The sequence below is a fragment of the Microcebus murinus genome, chromosome 12 (assembly GCF_040939455.1).
Source record: "Microcebus murinus isolate Inina chromosome 12, M.murinus_Inina_mat1.0, whole genome shotgun sequence".
Lineage (NCBI taxonomy): Eukaryota > Metazoa > Chordata > Mammalia > Primates > Cheirogaleidae > Microcebus > Microcebus murinus.
This window is the reverse complement of record NC_134115.1, coordinates 33,632,281-33,656,600: the sequence shown is the minus strand read 5'-3', so window position 1 is coordinate 33,656,600 and position 24,320 is coordinate 33,632,281. Positions and strand designations below refer to the sequence as shown.

Sequence of the window (24,320 nt, the reverse complement as noted above, 5' to 3'; positions counted from 1 at the left end):
TCTGGTGTCCCTGGGGAGCAGAGGGGAAAGGGGATGCGAGCGGGCGTATCTGGCTGGCACTGGGTAGGACAGGGCCTGGCATGGACCAGGAGCGAAGGGTACGAAAAGAGTGTTGGGGGACGCGGGTGGAGTGCGGCGACCAAGGGGCGACTAGAGGTAGAGGGGACGCGCAGGGGTTGCCAAGGGTGAACTGAGAGGAGCGCGGTCTATCCGGTTGAGACCGGGCAGGACAGGACGCGGGACGGATCTGAAGGGAGTGAAGGGCATGCAGGGGTCACCGAAGAGCTCTCGGGGAATCCCTGGCGGCGGAGGCGGGCAAAGGGGGCGCCGAGGGGAAGCCGCGGGCAGCAGGGCGGGGCGGGCGAGTGGGGAGGAGGCGCGGAGGGGCGCAGGTGGACGCCGGGCGGCCGGGCGCTCGCAGGGGCGCGGCGGCAGCGCGGAGGAGGCGCGGCTTGCGCCGGCTGGGCCGGGCGCCGAGGAGGGGGCGCGCCGGGGTCGCGGCGGGCGGGCGCAGCGGCGGGGCCGGGCGCGGGCGGAGCAGCCCCGGTGGCTGTCGCCTCACTTCCGGGAACGCCTGGACGCCGCGGCCGCAGCCTGCTAGCGGCGCTGCGAAGCCTCGGCCCGGGGCTGCGGAGCGGGCGGGCGGGCGCGCAGGCCGGGCCGGAGCGCCACTGTCGCGCGGCGGGGGCCTGTCCGCGGCCATGGGGGCGTCCGCGCGGCTCCTGCGCGCAGTCATCATGGGCGCCCCGGGCTCGGGCAAGGGCACCGTGTCGTCGCGCATCACCCAGCACTTCGAGCTGAAGCACCTCTCCAGCGGGGACCTGCTCCGAGACAACATGCTGCGGGGCACAGGTGGGAGCCCTGGGCGGAGGAGGGCCGGCTGCGCGCGGTCGCGCGGGTCGGGTGTGCCGGCCGAGGGGCCCAGGTGGGGGAAGCGGGTCCCGAATGCGGACGCGGCATTTCCCTGCCGCTGCCCGGGGGAGAAACTGAGCCCCGCAACCTCTGGTCTCCGAGGGCAGCTTCGGGCCGGTTAGCGGGGGAAAGGGACTAGGAAGTTAGGGCACGCTGGAAGTTTCAATGTGAAAGGAAAGCACTCGGCTTTGTGTGAGAGGCTCGTCTGTCCGGGTCGCGGCCGCTCTCGAGGGTCCGTGGAGCCGGGCTGTGGCTCGTTCCCCACGTGCCCTGGCACTGAGGAAACAGGCGCACGCCCTGCCCGCGGTTGCTCTTTTCCCCGTACTTTGTGCAGTTGTGGCGCTCTGTGGGATCTTGTAGTTCTGACCTTTCCTCTGCTGTCTGAATGCCGAGCGTTATTATTTGTCCTTGTTGCAGTCACAGAATTGGCTTAGATTTTGACATCCCCAGAGATTTCTTAAACACGAAGGCTTTTCTTAGGCGTGGTTACATAAAAGATCGTTTATTACTCGTGCCAAATAAATGCTTGTAACTCAGCATAAAATCCAGTCAGCAGGCCCGGCGCGGTGGCTCACGCCTGTAATCCTAGCACTCTGGGAGGCCGAGGCGGGCGGATTGCTCAGGGTCAGGAGTTGGAAACCAGCCTGAGCAAGAGCAAGACCCCCCCCCCATCTCTACTATAAATAGAAAAAAATTAATTGGCCAACTAATATATATAGAGAGAAAAAATTAGCCGGGCATGGTGGCGCATGCCTGTAGTCCCAGCTACTCGGGAGGCTGAGGCAGGAGGATAGCTTGAGCCCAGGAGTTTGAGGTTGCTGTGAGCGAGGCTGACGCCACGGCACTCGCTCTAGCCTGGACAACAGAGTGAGACTCTGTCTCAAAAAAAAAAAAAAAAAAATCCAGTCAGCAATTTGTACATTTTACAATGGGTGAATTTGCGGTATATAAATTCTATTTTAAGAACACTGCTTTAAAAAAGTCAACAGCAGGATAAATTTCTTTTCTCTGAAGTGTTGACCTTTACTTTCCAAAACAGAACCCGTTGGAAACTCTTTTTGAAATCTGTTTACATAGAAATAATGCCTACACAAGGGTTTTTTTTTAAAGGATTGGAAACAGGATAGGATTGCATAAAATAAAAAGCAAAGTCCTTTTCTTGCCTCGGTCCCATTCTTCATAGACGACCAGTGTGTATATCCTTTTAGAAGTGTTTACTTATGTACAAGCACATATATGTGTATCCTTTATTTTATGTAATAAATAACCATGTTTTCACTTTATATCTGGGATATTTTTCCACATGAAGACCTAGAAATCCATTTCATTCTTTATGTTTTATTCTTTTTTTCCTTTATCTTTTTTTCTCCTTGTTGCATTTGTATTTGCAAAGTCGAGCATGTTCACATGTCATTAAGCAGTCTTAAAATGATACTTAATTTCATCAAGGTTCCATAATTATTAATTCAAGCATTTTCCTATTGTTAGCCACTGACCCTGTTGATCGTTCTTTGCTATAATAAATACTGCTATGACTGTCCTTGTAAATGTACATTTGGCTGCATCCTTGTTTATTTCCTTCAAATAAATTCCTAGTGTGGAATTTCTACTAGCACCATTAAATAAAGCTACAGAAGGATTGCACCAATTTACTTTCCAACCACCATTTCACGAAGGTGCTGTATTTTGTAACCCATGCTTGTATTTTATACCTAAAGTTTAAAATCATCTCAGAAGATATAAGGACAGTGGAAACACTGGGCAACCCATGACTGTAGCAAGCCTGGAGTAACTGTAGACCACCACTGAACCTTGAAGTCAAGAATCTTAAATCTGAGCTGCAGACATGTAGTACAATCTTTTCTTTGAAAGATGAGAAAACTGAGTTCAGGAGAAGTTAAAGACTTTGTTCAGTAGTAGAAGTATTTCATGAAGAACTAGGATGAAAACAACCCAGGTTTCTTTGTGTGCCAATTAAATACCCTTTCCACTCATCCTCTTCTTGTAAGGACACCAATCTTATTGGATTAATAGCCCATCCTTATGACCTCTTTTAATCTCAGTTAGGTCCTTAAAGCCTCTGTCTCCAAAAATAGTCACATGGGGGCTTAGGGTTTCAACATGTGGATTTGAGAAGCACAATTTAGTCCATAAAACATGTAAACACATAGTTTTTAGCAGTGTGATGTGTGTCCCAATAGAGACAAGTTTGTGACATCATGGAAGTCCTAGTTGCCTAGGAGGTTGAGAAACACCTCTCTATGAAGACCCCTTTAAGATGTATGTTGAAAGATGAGTAAGAGCTTATCAGGCCAAAGAGGGGCACATGGGGCTTGTGCAAAGACTGGGAGGATCCACAGGATGCAGAGCTCCTTGGGGGATGGGGGTTTGAGGGTCAAGTACAAATGGGGAGGATGGGGGGGGGAGGAGTCAGATGAGGCTGGACCCAGGTGGGCTTTTATGTAACTGAGAATTTATGCTACAGTAGAGTGAATGGGAAGGGGTGGAGTGTAGACCTGGAAAGGGAACTCTGCTTTCTAGATGCTTCACAGAAGAGGAGAAAGATTGGGTGATGGTTAGGGAAGACCAATGGTCAAGGGAGGCTTTTGTTTTCGATATGATTCTTGTGAAATGTCCCATGTCTCAAAGAATTATCAAGTCGACATATGGTTAGAAGAATAAATGAGCACCACTGACCCACGACCAGAGAGAAAACCAGGACTTCCACCCACCCTCTCCCATGCACATCTCCTTCCTGCCCCTCAAAGGTAACTGCTATGTTGACTCAAGTGTTTATTATTTGAGAAAGGTTTTGTTGTTTTTTTTTTTTAAAAAAAGCTAATTATTTAAGTCATTCCCTGACATTCTTCTAGTTTCATTTTGTTTTGTTTAGACACATTTTTTTTTTTTTTTTTTTTTTTGAGACAGAGTCTCGCTTTGTTGCCCAGGCTAGAGTGAGTGCCGTGGCGTCAGCCTAGCTCACAGCAACCTCAAACTCCTGGGCTCGAGCGATCCTTCTGCCTCAGCCTCCCGGGTAGCTGGGACTACAGGCATGCGCCACCATGCCCAGCTAATTTTTTTTTTTATATATATATCAGTTGGCCAATTAATTTCTTTCTATTTATAGTAGAGACGGGGTCTCGCTCTTGCTCAGGCTGGTTTTGAACTCCTGACCTTGAGCAATCCGCCCGCCTCGGCCTCCCAAGAGCTAGGATTACAGGCGTGAGCCACAGCGCCCGGCCTAGACACATTTTTAAAGGTAAAGTTTTACGTAGTTTATTATGTAATGATGCTAAAAGCAATTTTGGCAGGACCTAGGTTAATTCTCTGTAGCCCTTTCTGTTGTTGCATGTAAAAGAAAACAGTTATGTGCAGGTAGGTCACATCTGTCTTTTGTACTTCATAGCTGCCCAGACTAAATTCGAATAAGCTCATTCAGATAGGAGAGGTGGTTGGTTTGGGTTGCAGTGTGAGATGTTGTGAGAATGACCAGGCTTCAGAAGTAGATACAGAATTAAAAATTGTTTTTTATATAATACAAGCACTTATTCTCATACTAACGTCTACATATTTTAGGATTTCTGGTTATTATCCTTAAAAGTTAGTTTTGGGCCCGGTGCGGTGGCTCATGCCTGTAATCCTAGCACTCTGGAAGGCCGAGGTGGGCAGATTGCTCGAGGTCAGGAGTTGGAAACCAGCCTGAGCAAGAGCGAGACCCTATCTCTACTATAAATAGAAAGAAATTAATTGGCCACCTAATATATATAGAAAAAATTAGCCGGGCATGGTGGTGCATGCCTGTAGTCCCAGCTACTCAGGAAGCTGAGGCAGTAGGACTGCTCAAGCCCAAGAGTTTGAGGTTGCTCTGAGCAGGCTGATGCCACGGCACTCACTCTAGCTTGGGCAACAAAGTGAGACTCTGTCTCAAAAAAAAAAAAAAAAGTTAGTTTTGACCTTCCTTATTTTACTCTGACCTTCCTTTCTTGTTTTTATTTGTGTATAACTTTGTAGAAAAGGATTAGGATTATCTATATGTATACAAAACTCAAAGTATCTGGAAGTTTTTATACAGTAATTATCACTGAGTAGTGATGGGATTCTGAGTGGCTTTTCCTTTTCTTTTTTTTTTGTTTTTGCTTATCAGGAATTTTTCATCTGTTCTTTTTTTTTAAAAAAAAAATATATTGACATTTAATTTATATGCCATAAAATTAACCCTTGTAAAGTATATGTCTGGCTGGTTTTTAGTATATCCAGAGTTGTGCAACCATCACCTCGATTGATTTTAGAACATTTTTATCACCCCCCCCCCCAAAGAAACCCTATTCAGATTAGTAGTCACTACCCATTTCTCCCTAATCTCCCCAACTACTAATCTTCCTTCTGTCTGTTTAGATTTGCCTACTGTGCACATTTTATAAAAATGGAATCACATAATATGTGGTCTTTTGTTTTTGGCTTCCTTCACTGAGCATGTTTTCAAATTTCATCCATGTTGTAATGTGTATCAGTATTTTGTTTCTTTCTAGCGCTGGTTGATATTCCGCTATATGGATAGGCCACATTCTATTTATTCATCAGTTTATGGACATCTGGGTTGTTTCCACTTCTTGGCTATTTTGAATAATACTGCTATGAACATTCATGTACAGATTTTTGTGTGGACATGTTTTTATTTCTCTTGGGTATATACCTAGGAGAGAAGTTTCTATGTCACATGGTAACTCTCTTTAATCTTTTAAAACTACCAGAGTGTTTTAAAAATTGGCTATACCATTTTATAATCCTACCAGCAATATATGAGGGTTACAGTTTCTCCACATTCTTGCCAACACTTATTACAGGCATACTTCATTTTATTGTACTTCTCAGATCCTATATTTTTTACTTGTGGCAACCCTGTGTTGAGCAAGTCTATTGCTGCCATTTTTCCTCCATGTGCTCATTTCCCATTTCTGTGTTACATTTCGGTAATTCTTGAAATATTTAAAACGTTTCCATTATTACTATATCTGTTGTGATGATCTGTGATCAGTGATATTTGATGTTACGTGAAGGACTTAGGGTGCCAGGAACCAAGCCCATACAAGAAGGCAAACTTATGCGGTAAATGTTGTATGTTCTGACCACTCCACCAACTAACTAGCCGTTCCCCAGTCTCTCTCCCTCTCCTTGGGCCTCCCTCTTCCCTGAAACACAACAGTACTGAAATTAAGCCAATTAATGACCCTACAATGGCCTCTAAGTGTTCAAATGAAGAGAGTGGTACATCTCTCACTTTAAATCAAAAGCGAGAAATGATTAAGCTTAGTGAGCAAGGCATGTTGAAAGCTGAGACAGGCCTAAAGGTAGGCTTCTTGTGCCAAACAGCCAAGTTGTGACTGCAAAGGAAAAGTCCTTGAAGGAAATTAAAAGTGCAACTCCAGTGAACACAGCAATGATAAGAAAGTGAAACAACCTTATTGCTGATATGGAGAACGTTTTAGTGGTCTGATAGATCAAACCAGCCACAACATTCCCTTAAGCCAAAGTCTAATCCAGAGCAAGCCCTAACTCTCTTCAATGCTATGAAGGTTTGAGAGAGTTGAGGAAGCTGCAGAAGAAAACTTTGAAGCTAGCAGCTTGGTTCATGAGGTTTAAGGAAAACATCTCCAGAACATAAAAGCGTAAACAAGTGTGTATTAGAAGCTGCAACAAGTTATCCAGAAGATCTAGCTAAGATCAATGATGAAGAACACTAAAGAACAATTTTTTCCATGTAGATGAAACAGCCTTCTATTGGAAGAAGATGCCATTTAGGCCTTTGATAGCTGAAGAGGAGTCAATGCCTGGCTCCAAAGCTTCAAAGGACAGGCTGACTCTTGTTAGGGGCTAATGTAGCTGGTGACTTTAAGTTGAAGTCAGTGCTCATTTACCATTCTGAAAATCTTAGTGTCCTTAAGAATTATGCTAAATCTACTCTGCCTTTGCTCTATAAATGGAAAAGAAAGCCTGGATGACAGCATATCTGTTTACAGCATGGTTTACTGAATATTTCAAGGCCACTTTGAGATCTACTTCTCAGAAAAAAAGATTCCTTTGAAAATATTACTGCTCATTGACTCCACCTGTTCACCCAAGAGCTCTGATGGAGATGCACAAGGAAAGGAATATCGTTTTCATGCCTGCTAATACAACACCCATTCTGTATCCCGTACAAGGAGTAATTTCAATGTTCAAGTCTTATTTAAGGGTATAGATGCTATAGATAGTGATTGCTCTGTTGTGTTTGGGCAAAGTAAATTGAAAACCTTCTGAAAAGGATTCTAGGTGCCATAAGGAGCATTTGTGATTCATGGGAGGGGGAGGTCAAAATGTCAGCATTAACAGGAGTTTGGAAGAAGTTGATTCCAACCCTCATGGATGACTTTGAGGGGTCAAGAATTCAATCGGGGAAGGAAATGCAGCTGTGGGAGAAACGGCAAGAGGAGTAGAAGTGACAACAAAGAGTTTAGGATATGACATAAGCTTAGTTGATGAAGCAGTGCCAGGGTTTCAGAGGATGGACTCTAATTTCTAAAGTTCTGCTGTGGGTAAAATGCTGTCAAACAGCATCACATGGTACAGAGAAGTCTTTGTGAAAGGGAGACTCCATCAATGCAGCAAACTTCATTGTTGACTTATTTTAAGCAATTACCACAGCCACCTCATACTTCACCAACCACCACGCTGCTGAGCAGCCAGCAGCTGTGAACATCCAGGCGAGACCCTCCACCGGCAAAAAGATAACAACTTGCTCAAGGCTCAGATGATCATTAGCATATTTTGGAAATAAAATATTTTTAAATTAAGGTATGTACATTGTTTTTTAGACATAATGCTATTGCACACTTATTAGACTACAGTATAATGTAAAGATAACTTTTATGTGCACTGGGAAACCAAAACATTTGTGTGACTCAGTTGATTGCCATATTCACTTTATTGCGGTGGTCTGGAACCAAACCCACAAGAGCTCTGAGCTATGCCTGTATCTGTCTTTTTGATTAAGTGTGAGATGGTATTTCATTGTGTTTTAGTTTGCATTTCCCTAATGACTCATGATGTTGAGCATTTTTTATGCTCGTGCTTTTTGGCTATATGTATATTTCTGTGGAAAAATGTGTATTCAGATCCTGTGCCCATTTTTACGTTTTTTTTTTAAATGTTGCGCTATAAGAGTTCTTTAGCTATTCTAGATACAAGTTCCTTATCAGATATATGACTTACATAAATTTTCTCCCATCCCATTGATTGTCTTTTCGCTTTGTTGGTGTTCTTTGAAGCACAAAGGTTTTTAATTTTAATGAAAGTCTAGTTTATGTATTTTAATGAAGTCTAGTTTATGTATTTTTTCCTTTCTTGGCTATTCTCTTGGTTTTGCATCTAAGAAATCATTGCCTAAGGCAAAGTCATGAAGATTTATACCTATGTTTTCTTTTAAGAGTTTTATATTTTTAGCTCTTACATTTAGTCCTATGATTCCTATTGAGTTAATTTTTATATAGGGTATGAAGTAGAGGTCCAACTTCATTTTTGCATCTGGATATTCAGTTGTGAAGACTGTTTTTTTCCCCATTGATTTATAGTGGCATCCTTGATAAAAATCAGTTGAGAGTAAATTTGAGAGGTTATTTCTGGACTCCAATTCTAATCCATTAATCTTTATGTCTCTTATGCTGGTACCACACAGTCTTGATTGATGTTTTGAAATTGGGAGTTTGTGTCCTTCATCTTTGTTCTTCTTTTTCAAGATTGTTTTGATTATTTTGGGTCCCTAGCATTTCCATTTGAATTTTAGGATCTGCTTGTCAATTTCTGCAAAGATACCAGCTAGAATTGCATTGACTCTGTAGATCATTTTTGGAGAGTACAGCCATTCTAAGAATATTAACTCTTATAAGCCATGAATAAGAGATTTCTTTCCATTTAGTTAGGTCTTCTTTAATTTATTTAAACAATATTGTAGTTTTCAGATCAAAACTTTTGTACCTTTAAAAAATGTATTACTAATTTTCTAATTCTTTTTATGCAATTATAAATGGAATTGTTTCTTAGTTGCATTTTCAGATTGTTCATTGCTAGGTTTTTGTATATTGATCCTGTACCCTGCAACTTTATTGGATTCATTTATTAGTTCTAATAGTTTTTAGTGGATCCCTTAGGAGTTTCTATATAGAAGATCATGTCATCTGCAAATAGAAATAGTTTTACTTCTTTTCTGGATGCTTTTTATTTCTTTTTCTGGATTAATTGCCCTGGCTAGTATCTCTAGTACAATATTGAATAGAAGTGGCAAGAGAAGATCATCTTATCTTAAAGCTGTTCATGAACAGATGAAACTAAGTGCTTTATTAATTAATCTCATCATCTAAATCCATTTGTTGCAGTTGGTTGGGGGTTTAGAAGAGTTGGCCTAAAGAGTGAAAGTTGAGGGGAGGCACCAATACCAGTTTTTTCAGGACTCAGCTCTGGAGAATTGCAAGTTTTTATAGTTTTTCCCAAGTGCTGTTGATGAGGCTGGAGCTCTACCTCCTCAGAGTGGAGGTCAAAAGCCTGGAGACAGAGGGGTCCACACATTTCCAACAGGCTATTTTAGTGAGCCCTGAAAGCTCTGTCTCAGAACCCAGGCCCTTTTCTAAATGCAGTTTATAAATCCAGCAGTACAGCGGTTGAATGGCAGCCAGTCTCCATGTAGTTAAAGTTCTTGGTTAAAATCTGACCATTTCATGAATTTGACAATTTAGATTCTGTTTTGAGGTCAACATGGCAGTTCATACCAAGAGTTATGAAAAATGTTCAGATGTTCCGTGACCCTTTGATCTGACTCCTGGGAATTTATCCATTAGAAATACTTCAGAAAAGCAAAAAAGAAAGGGTGTTAAGATCATTAAGAGCATCAGTGATAAGGAAAAACCAAGACTAATTTACATAATTGAAATGTCCAACAGTACTGTTACGATAGTATATTTTTACATATTAATTTTATATATTGAAGGAATATAATATAGTTACCAAAAATTACTATATAAAATCACTGAAAAGTATTTACAAAATAATGCTAAAAATGGAGAAAAAGGATTTACGATGGTATGTGCACAGATTACAACAGTATAAAAATTCTTAATGTATATAGTTTAATAAGGGAACATGAGAAAATAAAATACTCTTGCTTAAGAATGACATATAGTTGTAGGTAATATTTTTAAATTGTTCATAAATCCTTTTCCAGGGTGTTTTATTAATAAAAGTGTAATATGATCACAGACCTAATCTGGTCAAAACTTGAATTGTATTATGAGAGCAGCATCTGTTTTACAGGATTGGAAAAATCTACATAGTAACATATGAGAGCAGGCACTTAAACTGAACCACTTCAAAATAATGACTATTTTAAATTCTTATTTAAAAAAATATTTTCAGTTATCCCATATATTTTTTCTGATAGAAAATTTAGAAAATACAGGAAAATGCAAATTTGTAAAGCAAAATCACTCCTAGTTCTATCACACAGAGATGACTACTGTTAACATACTGGACTATAACTTTATTTTTTTGGTTTATATATTTACATTTATATGTTTTTCCGTAATGGAGAATTTGAAGTAGGTTAGATTGTTTTGTAACCTCTGTTTTTACCACTTTCATATGGGTATGTCATCCAGAGGTCCCCTTTAGGCAGCCTGTTCCTAGGGACCCGGGATGGGATAAAACAAATGCACTTACTGATTTCTTCCCCCTCTGCTGCAGAAATTGGTGTGTTAGCCAAGGCTTTCATCGACCAAGGGAAACTCATCCCAGATGATGTCATGACTCGGCTGGCCCTTCATGAGCTGAAAAATCTCACCCAGTATAGCTGGCTGTTGGATGGTAAGTGTTAGTGTCGTGATCATTTCAGCTGCCTACAGTTATCAGTGCTGCCAGGACAGTGAGCTTCGCACAGACATCAAGGATGGCAGTCAGGTGGGGAGGGCCTGAGTTCTGCCCCTCACCACCCTGAGGCCTTGGGCCAGTCATCTCTGGCACTGGTTCTTTATTCGAATAGAAACACAGAAGTGGATTGCATGATTTCTCTGCTCCCTTCAGATGTCATTTTAGTTTCTTCCCCCCTCCTTTGAGAATATTCTATAATGAGGGAGGATCACCTCAAAAGAAGGAAGCTCAGAGTAACTTACAGTAAGCTGTAGACTTTCCCTAGCCAGAGGTGTGGTAGAATCCTTGAGGATAGAGTGATTTTTAGTTTTAATATAGAAAGGACACAAAAGGGATTTGTTTTTATAAAATTTATAAGCTTTTCCTTGAAGGAAATCTGAGCCACAATATCCTTTTGGGGAAGACAGTACACTAATCTAGCCTTGGTAGTTACACACCTTCTCCTACTCAGCCCCATTCCCCCCACGTGCACACACTCCACGCTGCCCTTGCCAAGCCCTGCAGCCCTGGCTCCTGCTTTCCCCTTGGGGAAAGTGCATTCCAGTAGGAGACAAGTAGTAAATAGACAAAAACTTGGCTAAGTACAGATACTACTGCGTGCTTTTCTTTTTTATAGAAAATAAAGTTGCATGGCTCAGAATTCATAACTTTATTTTAAAAAGTTTCAGTCTTGCTTCTACATGAGATGGAAGGGGTTGAGAAACATTCCATTTGTGGGAGGTCTTGAAGAATGAGTAGAATCATGTGGGTGGAGAAACGAGGCATTTCAGGCTGCAGGCACAGAGTTACCAAAGACAGAGAGGAGGTGCCACCGGCACAGGAAAGTGACAAGCCACCCATGAGACCAGCCATGGGGATCCACAAGGGGCAGAGGGGGAACAGACCACAGACCCAGATGGGAAGGGTTTGGAATGTGGAGCTTTTAACTTTTTTTGCATTTGTTGTCATTGTTCTATTGAAAAAATACCTTTCCCTTTTAAAAATTAAAAAGGATGTTGGCCTCCTGGAACTAATCCCCTACAGATACCGAGGGATGGCTGTACTCCTGCTTCTCATTAGAGGGTATTTTGATTTAAAACTTTTGTTTCAGTGGCTGTTGGATTCTACATTTATGAGAATTTCTGGGTTCATGAGTGTAAACATTTTAATCAGAATTATACCCCAACAGAGGTATTTTTACTTAGACTTTTTTTTTAGTACAAACCCCATGGTTATAAGCATAGTTGTTGGGTTAGACAGCTTGTGTTCAAATCCCACTTCTACCACTTAATTAGTATCTTTGAGAGCTATTAATAGAGTAAGTTACCTAACCTCACTGTGCCTCAGTTTCCTCATTTGGAGAGTGGAAATAATAGTAGTACCTGTCTTAGGCTTATGATGACCAAAAGAAGTGATCCTTATAAAACATTTCGCATACAGTGTCTGGCATCTAGAAAGTGCTCAAGAGACTTAGCTATCATAGTCCATTTGTTCTCATTAAATGTACTAAAATTATTTTCACCAGGATCACTTACTTCATTGTAAATGTTATAATAAATATTTGCTTTTTTTTTTTTTTTTTTGAGACAGAGTCTCACTTTGTTGCCCAGGCTAGAGTGAGTGCCGTGGCGTCAGCCTAGCTCACAGCAACCTCAAACTCCTGGGCTCGAGTGATCCTTCTGCCTCAGCCTCCGGGGTAGCTGGGACTACAGGCATGCGCCACCATGCCCGGCTAATTTTTTTATATATATATATCAGTTGGCCAATTAATTTCTATTTATAGTAGAGACGGGGTCTCGCTCAGGCTGGTTTTGAACTCCTGACCTCGAGCAATCCGCCCGCCTCGGCCTCCCAAGAGCTAGGATTACAGAAATATTTGCTTTTTTATTCAATTTGGGGGCTATATAAAATTTTATAGATTGAGCTTTTGCCATTATATGCTTTCTTTGGGGGCTGATTTTCCCCAAATCCAGGTTTCCTGGGTACAATTTTAGCTATTATCATTGTTATTTTAGTACATTACAAGGTCTAGGTCACTGGCAAATATTTCTACCTTTCAGTATTAACAAGAAAAGGTAATTTTTCAGATAGTATTTTTAGCTCTAACAAATTATAGCATGCGTAATTTTACTTTGTCACTTTTTTTTTCTTTTTGGAGACAGGGTCTTGCTCTGTCACCTCAGCTAGAGTGCAGTGGCCTCATCATAATACATTGCAATCTCAAACTCCTGGGCTCAAGCAATCCTCCTGCCTCAGCCTCCCTACTAGCTGGGACTACAGGTGCATGCCACCACACCCAGCTAGTTTTTCTACTTTTTGTAGAGATGGGGTCTTGCTTCTTGCTTAGGCTGGTCCTGAACTCCTTACCTCAAGCAATCCTCCCTTGTCAGCCTCCCAGAGTTCTAGGATTACAGGCATGAGTCCCTTGCACCCAGCCTTACTTTGTCACTTTTGGAAAATGTATTATTTCTACCAGTTTTTCCTGGTGTTCTGGACAAAATGTCCTTAATAACAATACTGAAAAGTCAAAAATTTGGGATCAAAATACTGTGATTTTCAATTCCCTAATATATATGGGTCTATTTCTGGATTCACTGATCAGTTACATTTGCCTGTCTCTCTATTTTTGAACCACATTATTTAGCCATATAATACATTTGTTTATCTGTTAGGGTTTGTTCCTTTGCATTAATAATTTTCTTTTAGCTGAACTTTAAGATCATTTTGTCATATTCCAAAAATAGCCTCTTGAATTTGAGTGAAGTTGATGAGTTCAGTTTGAGTCCAAAGTCAGGAAAAAGCCAATGTCCCAGTTAGAAGGTAGTCTGGCCACACCCACATTAGGGAGGGGAATACACTTTATTTACTCAGCCTACCTTTTTAAATGTTAATTTCATACAAAAACACCTGACAGACACACCCAGAATAATGCTTTAGCAAATATCTGGGCATTTCATGGCCCCATCAAATTGACACATAACCACTGTTGCCCTATAGCTGTGATCAGCCTGCCTGCTGTTATTCTGTTTGTTCAGGTTGCACATTAATTCTTTCTTCTTTCTCTCTCTTCCTTCCTTCCCCTTCTCCTTGCTTCTTTTTTTTTTTTTTTTAATTTTTTCTTTTTGTTTACTTTATAAAGGTTTTCCAAGGACAGTTCCACAGGCAGAAGCCCTAGATAAAGTTCATCAGATAGACACAGTGATTAACCTGAATGTTCCCTTTGAGGTCATTAAACAACGTCTCACTGCTCGCTGGATTCATCCAGCCAGTGGCCGCGTCTACAACATTGAATTCAACCCTCCCAAAACTGTGGTGAGTAGTTGTTGTGGAACTGACATATAGCAGACTACTGTCCTCCAGTCCTCTTGCCCTCACAAATGTAAGTTTCCTGAATTTGGAAATCCTCTGGTGACCAAAATTCCTTGGGGAATATTCTCAGGTTACTTGGTCTAGTCCAGTGGTATAGAGTCCACTCAACTTGCTGGTTTCGGTGCCTCAGGAGCAGGGGGTTGTTATTCATTCAAAACCATTCAGTGATTTCCTACACTGTGCCTGGGAGTGTGTTAAGATTTGGGGTGACAGATATATAACATCTTGGCTTATTTAGGGCTTATAATTGTGATTCCCAGTCTGTAGCTGAATCTTTTTGTATATGTATGAAATTACTTATAGGCTGCTTAGAAAACCTTTTAATCTAAGGAGAAGGTGACTGATAACTATGGAAATAATCCTGGGGTCTTCTGGCTCTGTGTTGCAATGATCTGTCTTTAGGTTGGACTCCATTTATTTAAAAGTTAGCACATTGTTGTGCTTATTGCTTTCACAGAGAAGATTTATGTTTAAAAAAAATAGAACGGTTTATAAAAACATCCTTCAATCCCCAGGAAGCCACTGTCAGTTGGGAAAAAAAAAAGTAAGAAAGAAAAAAAAAATCCTTCAAAAACATGATACTTGATGCTAGTCTCTTCTAACTCCCATTTAGGGCATTGACGATGTGACTGGGGAGCCTCTCGTTCAGCGTGAGGATGACCGACCAGAGACGGTTATCAAGAGACTGAAGGCTTATGAAGCCCAAACGAAGCCAGTCCTGGAATATTACCAGTGAGTTTTTGCTTTTCAGAACTTCTCTTGCATGATGAAGCACTACGTCAGTTTTTGATTTTCCATACTTCACAGCTGAAATGCTAACATACCAGAAGACCCAATTCAAATTGGCTTAAGCAATAAAGGAAATGTATTAGTTTATGTAACAGAAGTCCAGAAGGTAGGCTGGGCTTCTGTCCCTCCTAGGTTTGATCAGAGTTTTGCCATTCTCTTGGCTTTTTGTATTGGCTTTGTCCTCAGACTTCCTGAATGGTCACAGGCATCTGCAGGAATAGTCAAGCCCTCTTTCATGAAGGGCTGAGGGATAACCTTTCCCCCAGTGAAAACAAGCCCGAGCATCACTCAGATTGAGTCAGCTTTAACAGCCACTGTAGTCAGGGATTGCCTGGCACCGTTTTAGGCGTGGGTTACTGCCTATTCCTGAACCAGTCACTGGGGTGGCAGGCATTACACTGATTCCACTGATTAGTCCCCACCCAGAACTGGGGTGGGTCAGTCTCACCCACACTATGCTATGTGCAGGTGCTCCCCAATTTACCATGGAATTACATCCTGAAAAACCTATCATAATTTGAAAACGCCAAACATCATGTGATTTACTGAATACTATAATTACAGTAATAGTTAATTTATAGTAGGCTGTTACTGTAAGTGAAAAGCAGAATGCTTGCTTGTATGGGTACTCAAAGTACAATTTCTACTGAATGCATATTGATTTTAGACTATCATCAAGTCAAAAAATCTAAGTTCAATCATCATAAATTGGGTATCTTCTGTAGTGCAAGGAAGGCTGGAACGAATGCTGGGGAGGCAAACCTAATAATCCCATTGCCAACAGAGGGATGGTATAGCACAGAAGAATCTCAAATGGCAAATAGTCGCTCAGATCATTTATTTGGCTAGCAGGCTTTAAAAGCTTAAATGCTAACATTATTTTGTCTGCTTTTCAGGGAATTCATAGCACACAGGAAATATGGGAACTATAATGAGTTCATATCTGACTCAGGCTAAGAAACAGTCTAGTTCTTACTCAGCCTTTCCCTCTCCTTCCAAAGAGGGTTGATCGCCTTCCCTTCCATTGATTCACTTACTGAATAATGATTCAGTGTCAGGGCAGTACAGGTTATGGGTAGAGCACAGACTTTGGAACCAGAATGCCAAAGTTCAAGTCCCAACTTACCATTTAATTAACTTTGTCTTTACCTCTTGCTTAACCTCTACCTGTTTTCTCCTCTATAAATTGGGGGTGAGAATAGAGGATTGAATGACTAAGTTAATATATATAACTCTTAGAATTGTGCCTGACACATACTAAGCACTACATAAATGTTAGCTATTACTGTTGTTGTAACAGAGTAAGTATGCAATAAAAATCTGAAGCAATAGTCTCCAAACTGTTTTAATAGTTATTTCAGGATGGTGAAATTACAAGGGAGCTGGCAATTCACTTTTTATAGTAGCTGTTACTGTAATTTCGTGATTTGTATAATGAGCCTGGCTCTATAGATTACCAGCTCTGCGGCCTTGGGCAAAGTATTTAACCTCCATGCCACAAATTCCTTATTTGTAAAATGAGGCGATATTAAATAGTACCTACTTTATAGTGTTGTTAAGGGAATTAACAATGTGGGAGAATCCATGGAAAGACTTAAAGTAGCCCTGGCATCTATTACATCACTGTCAGTGATTATTATTTACTCTGTTGACACTGTGCTAGTCCCTTGGTTCACACAATTAGACCCAGTCCCTGTCAGGCCCCAAGAAACTCACCTTCTATATGTCGGTCAGGCACAGAGCTGGGTAAACTGTATTTATCATACAGTGTGATACATGCTTATATTAACCAGGAACCTAATTCACCTAGCTTACGCAAAAGGGGAATTTATTGGTAACTAAAAAGTCCAAAGGTAGATGACTAGGTCCAGGTGATTAAAAGGTGTCCTCAAGACACGCTCAGCTCCATCGTCCAGTGTTGGCTTCAGTCTCGGGGAGGGAGGGCCCTTCCTGTGTGGCAGCTCAACACTCTAGCTCACCTCCTGCCAGTTCAGTCATGCCAGCATAAAAAAGCCTCTTTTGCCAGCAAAAGTCCTGGGGTTGGCACTGATTAGCTCTGATTATGTCCATCCTTGAAGGCAGGTAATGGGGCAATCTCACCTGAACCTCATGGACTGAGTTTGACAGACTGTTTCCCAGAAGTAACCAGAAGAAGGGAGGGTGCATTGTTGCTGGGCAGGTAACACCACTGCAAGAGGCAATGTCTGAATGCAGAGGAAGTACCAGGGCTGTAGGAATTAGTTCTGCCACAATGTGGGAAGGGAAGTTAGAGAGGTCCACAGCGATGAAGTGAATGACTTGGGTTCCTATCTTAGGAGATATCTTAGTCAGGCGTCCTCAACCTACGGCCCGTGGGCCATATGTGGGTGTTTTTGCCTGTTTGTTTTTTTACTTCAAAATAAGATATGTGCAGTGTGCATAGGAATTTGTTCATAGTTTTTTTAAACTATGGTCCGGCCCTCCAATGGTCTGAGGGACAGTGAACTGGCCCCGTTTAAAAAGTTTGAGGACCCCTGTCTTAGGCGAAGTCTTTCTAGGCTTCTTCTGCCTTCTGCTAGTTCAAGCTTTTCCTTCTTAGTTCCCACACATAGAACTAAGGCTGGACTTAACTAAAAATTAAAAGTGGTATTTGCAAGAAACTTGGTAGTAGTCAGCATTGTTATTTAAAAATGCCAACAATTGTACTTGTTTTTTTATTTATTTTTTAATGTACTTGTTTTTTTAAAACTCTTCTCAGCTATGGGCCATTTATAAGTCTATGTTTACAAACAACATGATGCTATTTGTGGAGGACCCCTTGTTGAAGCTGGTCCCATTTTGTTATACAGAAATTAAAATGACAAATGTTCATCCTAAATGTACAGTTTTGGATAGAATAGGTGCTTCAGTAATTAGCCCACTTGTTACACTGGCTTGACTTAACATGGCTTTTCAAGAAGCTTACAACAGTCAAGAAGCTTGTTCGTTGGCCTGGCGCTGTGGCTCACGCCTATAATCCTAGCACTCTGGAAGGCCGAGGCGGATGGATTGCTCGAAGTCAGGAGTTTGAAACCAGCCTGAGCAAGGGCAAGACTCCGTCTCTACTATAAATAGAAAGAAATTGGCCAACTAATATATATAGAAAAAATTATCCAGGCATGGTGGTGCATGCCTGTAGTCTCAGCTACTCGGGAGACTGAGGCAGCAGGATTGCCTGAGCCCAGGAATTTGAGGTTGCTGTGAGCTAGGCTGATGCCATGGCACTCACTCTAGCCTGGGCAATAAAGCGACACTCTGTCTCAAAAAACAAACAACAAAAAAAGAAGCTTGTTCGCTTGAAAGCTGTGAATTTAGGAGGGCTTCTCATATCCAGAGAATACTGTATTTTACATAATCTCCCTCCTTAGCAGATGTTTGTTACTGTTTTAGTAGGTGTGATTTAACCATGGCAAATTGTATGAGGTATCAAGAAAGGAATGCTTTTGTCCCTAGTGTAACCTCTGAAACCTAGTAAGAAGGGTTACAGAGGTGTGACTGATCCTGTTGTCAGAAAGTAATAAACTAGAGTTCTTCAGTTGCTCTTATATAGCCTTTAACCAGTGTGTATATGTATAGGTGTGTGCACAGGTTAGAGGAAGGGTGTTAGCAAGAGGAATGCCAGAATCTCTCTAGGGAATGTGTGGTTTGGAAATAAACCCAGGATTCTGATCGTCACTCCTCATACTACCCACAGAAACTGGAGTAAACAAAATAGACTTTGGCTGCTGGTCTGCTGACAAGCCAGGCAAATCTGCCTGGGGAGAAATGGAAAAGCTCAATAGGAAAAACAACAAAAGCAACACTTTTTATTCCCCTTTCTGTTAAAATTCAGAAGGGTAGAAAAAAGGAAAAAACAAACCCAGGCAAAAAGGAAAGATAACCAAGTCTTAGGAAGCTGTTTTTGCAAAGGAATAAGTAGACAAAGCTAAGGGGTTTTCTGGTATCTGACAGGCTCTGTCTGGAACCCAAATACCAATGTGGTGATTTGAGGCTAAGTTACTTCACAAGAGACAATTTTATTAGTAAGATAAGAAACTTTGAGCTTTGGGAAGGATTAAATGAACTGGTATATGTAAAGCCTTTAGCACAGGGTTTAGCACACAGCACATGCTCAATAAATGATAGGTGCTATTATTTTTTTAAAAGCCCAACTGTGTAAGTCAGAGGGCACAACTAAAACTAAAATCTAGGTTTTCAATGCCTAGCCAGGTAAGTGCCTTTCTATCTTGATCACACAGATCTATACTTACCAAGAGTCCTAAATCTACATTATTATCATTTATAGAAAAGCTTTAAAAAAGTGCATTAGGAAGACTCAGACATGTGTTTTGTTTGTTTTTCATCTTTAGGAAAAAAGGGGTGTTGGAAACATTCTCCGGAACAGAAACCAACAAGATTTGGCCCCACGTATATGCTTTCCTGCAAACTAAAGTTCCACAAACAAACCAGAAAGCCTCAGTTACTCCATGAGGAGAATTGTGTATAACTAGTAAGATGAGCAAAACCTTCTTGTCCTTGCATTTAGAAGCTTCTTTTCTTAAGACTCTAGCTTGTATGAATATTCTTTTAAAATTGTTACTTTTATTTCTACTGATTTTATACTGGATACTAAGGAGGTGCCAAATGAGTCAGATACTAAGATTGATTTTTTAAAAAATCATCTAATGTTTTATCTAGTTACCTACTATGGGTGTACAATTCAAAAATATCAAAGATGTCTAAAGTTTTATAACATCTGTTAGAGCAAAATTAAAAGAGCAATTGGTAGTAATATAACCTTTTGTTCAGTAAGACTAAATGGATGATAAAATTTCCATATTTTTCTGGAAAAGTTTAAAAAATTACCTGTCATTTGGGGAAAATATCTCTTCAAAAGTTTTTGCATAGATTGATGCCAAAAATGACATTTCTAACATGGTGGAACATGATTTCATAAGATACCATATCTATAAAATTCCAGAAAAAAAGCAACTAGATTTACAGATCTATTGCAAGGTACAAATAAGAAGTATATAAGGTAGGCATGCTGTATTTTGTTGTTAAACATACCTTCAGTTTACTCAGAATTTCAATTTGCTATAAAAATGTATAAATTACCATACAGGAAAATATTACTTTAAGATGACTTGTTTTCTTTTCAAAATACGTATGTATTGAGGGATATGATTTATGTCAGAAATTGACCTTACAGATTCTTAGATAAGCACCAAAGTTGAATGAATTTTCAACAGAAAATGTAATTAAAGTCTTGTTTTTAGATGTAACTCAGGTTAAGAAATGCGTGTTTCAGGATATACTTGCCAGTTTTTCTCTTTGACCCAAACACATTCTGCCTTGATAAATCTAAGATACAGTGAAAGAAAAGGAAGGAAGAGAAGAAGAAAGGAAAAAAAATAAAAGAGAAAACCCATGGCACTATGAGCATACTTTAGGAAAGAGAAAGAGATCAGGCATACCTGGGGTGTATTCCCTTGGCATAAACAGCAAACATAATTAGTAAACAGGTGTAGCAATAAAAAGAATGTATATGATAGGGTAACAAGGACCAGGAGAGTAACTGAGTTTCCTGAAGGAGTTCTTTATTCCCAAAGAATTGGTATCTGCTAGCTTTTACTGTCACCCTGTCTTAGGGAGAAAGAACTCTGCTGGCAAGTGTCATGTGAGCAGCCATTTATAACTGTAAATCATTTTCAATTCCTTAGTGGGGCAACAAGGACGCATGCTTATGTACTGTGACCTGGAAGAGAAGTAGGGCAATTTGAGAGAGAGAAGAAAAACCTATGTCTTCCATAGGATACTCTTACTTGGTGCTAAATCAAATGAAACAAGCCCTGTACATGCTGTTATTAACTGCCTTTGAAAATCTGGCCCATTTTATTCCAGGCACAAACAAATACCAGCAAGTAGTTCTTATGTATCCTAGGGGGGAAAAACTTATTTTCCTTTTCCTTTGATTTTTCAAAAATTTATTGTTGATCTTTCAAAATGGACAAGGCTTTTCTTAAAGGATTATAGTAAATATTTCATTCTTTATATCCGTTTATACAATGCCTTATTTGGATGTTAATAAGTTTTCTAAAAATATTGTGAACCACTAAACTTATGAATTATCACTAGATTATCAGGCATGCATTAATCTTTATTAGAGTAAAATGAAATTTCTTAACTGAGGCTATCACTTTCTCTTTGGTCCCTCACAGAGCCTACTCCACCCCACCTTCCTTTCTGCTGTCCTGATGTCTCATTGGCTTCTGAGTGAGGGACTGTGTTCTAATAAATTGTCTTACAACAGTACACAGCCTGGTTTCATTTTACACAATACTTTATCTACTGCTATAGTATAATAGCCATACTAGGCCTTCATAGTACCCTTAGCAGATGTGGAAATCAAAGAGAAGGGTAGAAGAACATGGCTATGAAAATTAAGACTCTTCTTCCCTGTGACCATTCCCTAAACACTTAAACCAAAGTTTTGCAAATACATTTATTACTTTGGGAAATGCCTGTAATATGACTTTTTTTTATTAAACATAACTTTTTTTCTGCTGAATGAATTGATGTCACAGACAATGCTGTTTAAGAATATCATTGCTGGCCGGGCGCGGTGGCTCAAGCCTGTAATCCTAGCACTCTGGGAGGCCGAGGCAGGCGGATTGCTCGAGGTCAGGAGTTCGAAACCAGCCTGAGCAAGAGCAAGACCCTGTCTCTACTATAAATAGAAAGAAATTAATTGGCCAACTAATATATATATATAAAATTAGCCGGGCGTGGTGGTGCATGCCTGTAGTCCCAGCTACTCGGGAGGCTGAGGCAGAAGGATTGCTTGAGCTCAGGAGTTTGAGGTTGCTGTGAGCTAGGCTGACGCCACGGCACTCACTCTAGCCTGTGCAACAAGGCGAGACTCTGTCTCAAAAAAAAAAAAAAAAAAAAAAAAAAAGAATATCATTGCTGAGGAGAGCATCCTGCTTAAAAAAAACCATAATGCTGTAATGACCAACATTATGATTTATGTGCCACATGGAAATATGTCTGGAGCTGAATGTCATGGCTAGGAAAAGGCGCACTATGCTTTAGTTAAAAGCTAATGAGAACAGTACCTCAACCCATTACGCTATTTCCTGGAGTAACAATTATTTTGGTATACCTTTTGTAAGCAGTGTGTGCTGTGGGAAATGCAAATTTGCGACGGTTAACACCAACCATCCAGAAATTTTATTTCTGCTCTTAATTCCTTTTGAAATAGGTTAACTTTCTAAACCCTAGCCTGTGCCTACTTTTCCCCCAATTATATAATGGCATTCCAGCAAAACGTTTTGGACTCTCATAGTTGTGACAAAGCTGCCCTATACTCACAACACATCATTGTAATTATAGACCTCAAATTGTATTAAACTGCTATAAGACTTGCAACCAAAAGCAAGAATAAATTTGTATTTTAAAACATGTTTACACGGCCAGGCATGGTGTTTGCACACCTGTAATCCCAACACTTTGGGAGGCCGAGGTGGGAGAATCGCCTGAGCCCCATTTCTACAAAAAATAAAAATAGCCTGGCATGGTGGCACACATCTGTAGTCCCAGCTGCCTGGGAGGCTGAGGCAGGAGGATCACTTCACTTGAGCCCAGGAGTTTGAGGCCACAGTGAACTATGATCACAACACTGCACCCCAACCTAAGGAGACAGAGAAAGACCCTGTCTTTAAAAGAAATAAAAGCTTTTAAGTTGTGTCTTTCTCATTGACAAAAGAAAATATCTTCAGACACTGATACACTGTGGAAATAGCTTTCCTGTCTTTGCAATTAAAAATTTTCATTTTAGGCCGGGCGCGGTGGCTCACGCCTGTAATCCTAGCACTCTGGGAGGCCGAGGCGGGCGGATTGCTCAAGGTCAGGAGTTCAAAACCAGCCTGAGTGAGACCCCGTCTCTACCATAAAAATAGAAAGAAATTAATTGGCCAACTAATATATATAATATAAAAATCAGCCGGGCATGGTGGCTCGTGCTTGTAGTCCCAGCTACGCGGGAGGCTGAGGCAGCAGGATCGCTTGAGCCTAGGAGTTTGAGGTTGCTGTGAGCTAGGCTGACGCCACGGCACTCACTCTAGCCTAGGCAAGAAAGCAAGACTCTGTCTCAAAAAAAAAAAAAAAAAATTCATTTTGAAAATTATTAGCTGTGCTTAAGGTTCTGGTAAGAGCCAATGTGCTTTTGTAGGGTGTTTACCCTCCTCTGTATTTTTTTTTAGTTCACTAATGATGATGAGTTTTTCCACATATAGCATTAAGTAAAGTTAAATTGTCATGCCAAAAGTGTTTGTCATGGCAAAGTGTAAATCAGTCCAGCATTGTCATGTTTTTCTGAAGAATCTGAAGTATAAATAGCATGAAGAATCATGCTGTTTAAAGACACCAGGGGAAAGATTTGGAATTTAAAAAAAATCAAAGACCAAGCTTCAAGTCTAATTCTTCAAGGCTTATGAAAAGGGTTTCAACATCATTATTAGATGGTAAGCAATCCATGATCAACCTATTAATATGTTCATCTTTGTGCCCCTCCACCCCCACCCCATCAGCGTACATAGTAAACAAGCAAATACTTCTTAGATGAATCAGTTCTCAGATGACCTATGAAATATTATATACATGTCCATTACAAATGGGAAATGGATGCATAGGATTTAAGGGTCTTATTAAAGTATATATGATATAGCGGCAAAATTGAAACGGAAAGCCTCAACCCAGACAAGTATCGTTTCCATCCCACATCAATCTAAGAACTAAAATACATGACTTGGAGAACAGTAAATTGACATTTTTATGCTTCTCTGAAAGTACCCCAAAGTTAACTTTAGTATCACCTTGCCTAAACCTATAATCAATTTTTTCATCCTGTAAGAAAATCCACTTACTAAAATAGATTCATCTTCCTTGGGCAGTATGTTAATTCATTTTTAAAAGGTTAATATGCATGCTAGTCTGAAAGAAGAGGGCCTGATTTTCCTAACGAGAAGTTACAGGAGATTGTAAATTCATGAGGCAAAATTTGAAAGGGCCCAGTAATGGTATAACTGGAAAAGACTGTTACCCATCTATCTATCTTAGAGTAATAATTTTAAATTAGTATTAATATCTCCATTGCCATTGATAAAACGACATTGAGTTAACAGTGAATAAATGAATAGCTATTTGATTTTTTAAAAAATCTTTTATTAGAATATCAATCTTATCAAATGAAACAAGAATCTTTGATGGATACTTTGATGTCAAAGATGTTTCATTCATCTGTTTGGACCAACTGTGGTTTA

General features: G+C 40.5%; 1 protein-coding gene across 5 annotated transcripts; it reads left to right on the top strand.

Annotated features, from left to right (window-relative positions):
- On the top strand, positions 1–21,312 carry AK3 (adenylate kinase 3). Of its 5 annotated transcripts, XM_076008673.1 has the most exons (6): positions 536–852; positions 10,681–10,800; positions 13,982–14,154; positions 14,825–14,943; positions 19,368–19,507; positions 21,219–21,312. In XM_076008673.1, the coding sequence occupies exons 1-5, from the start codon at positions 702–704 to the stop codon at positions 19,486–19,488; spliced, it is 684 nt and encodes a 227-aa protein (XP_075864788.1). In that variant the 5' UTR covers positions 536–701; the 3' UTR covers positions 19,489–19,507; positions 21,219–21,312. The 5 variants fall into 5 exon arrangements, with proteins under 5 accessions (XP_075864789.1, XP_012593248.1, XP_075864788.1 ...); XM_076008674.1 differs by lacking the exon at positions 536–852 and adding an exon at positions 1–63 and having other exon boundaries at positions 19,368–21,312; XM_012737794.3 differs by lacking the exon at positions 536–852 and adding an exon at positions 17–98 and having other exon boundaries at positions 19,368–21,312.
- The last annotated feature ends 3,008 nt before the right edge of the window (positions 21,313–24,320 follow it).

Excerpts from the sequence above, each read along its gene's own strand:
- AK3 (XM_076008673.1), top strand. The coding sequence starts at position 702 with ATGGGGGCGTCCGCGCGGCTCCTGCGCGCAGTCATCATGGGCGCCCCG. Across the intron at positions 10,801-13,981 it reads GTATAGCTGGCTGTTGGATG|GTTTTCCAAGGACAGTTCCA; the intron begins GTAAGTGTTAGT and ends TACTTTATAAAG. Across the intron at positions 14,944-19,367 it reads CCAGTCCTGGAATATTACCA|GAAAAAAGGGGTGTTGGAAA; the intron begins GTGAGTTTTTGC and ends TTTCATCTTTAG.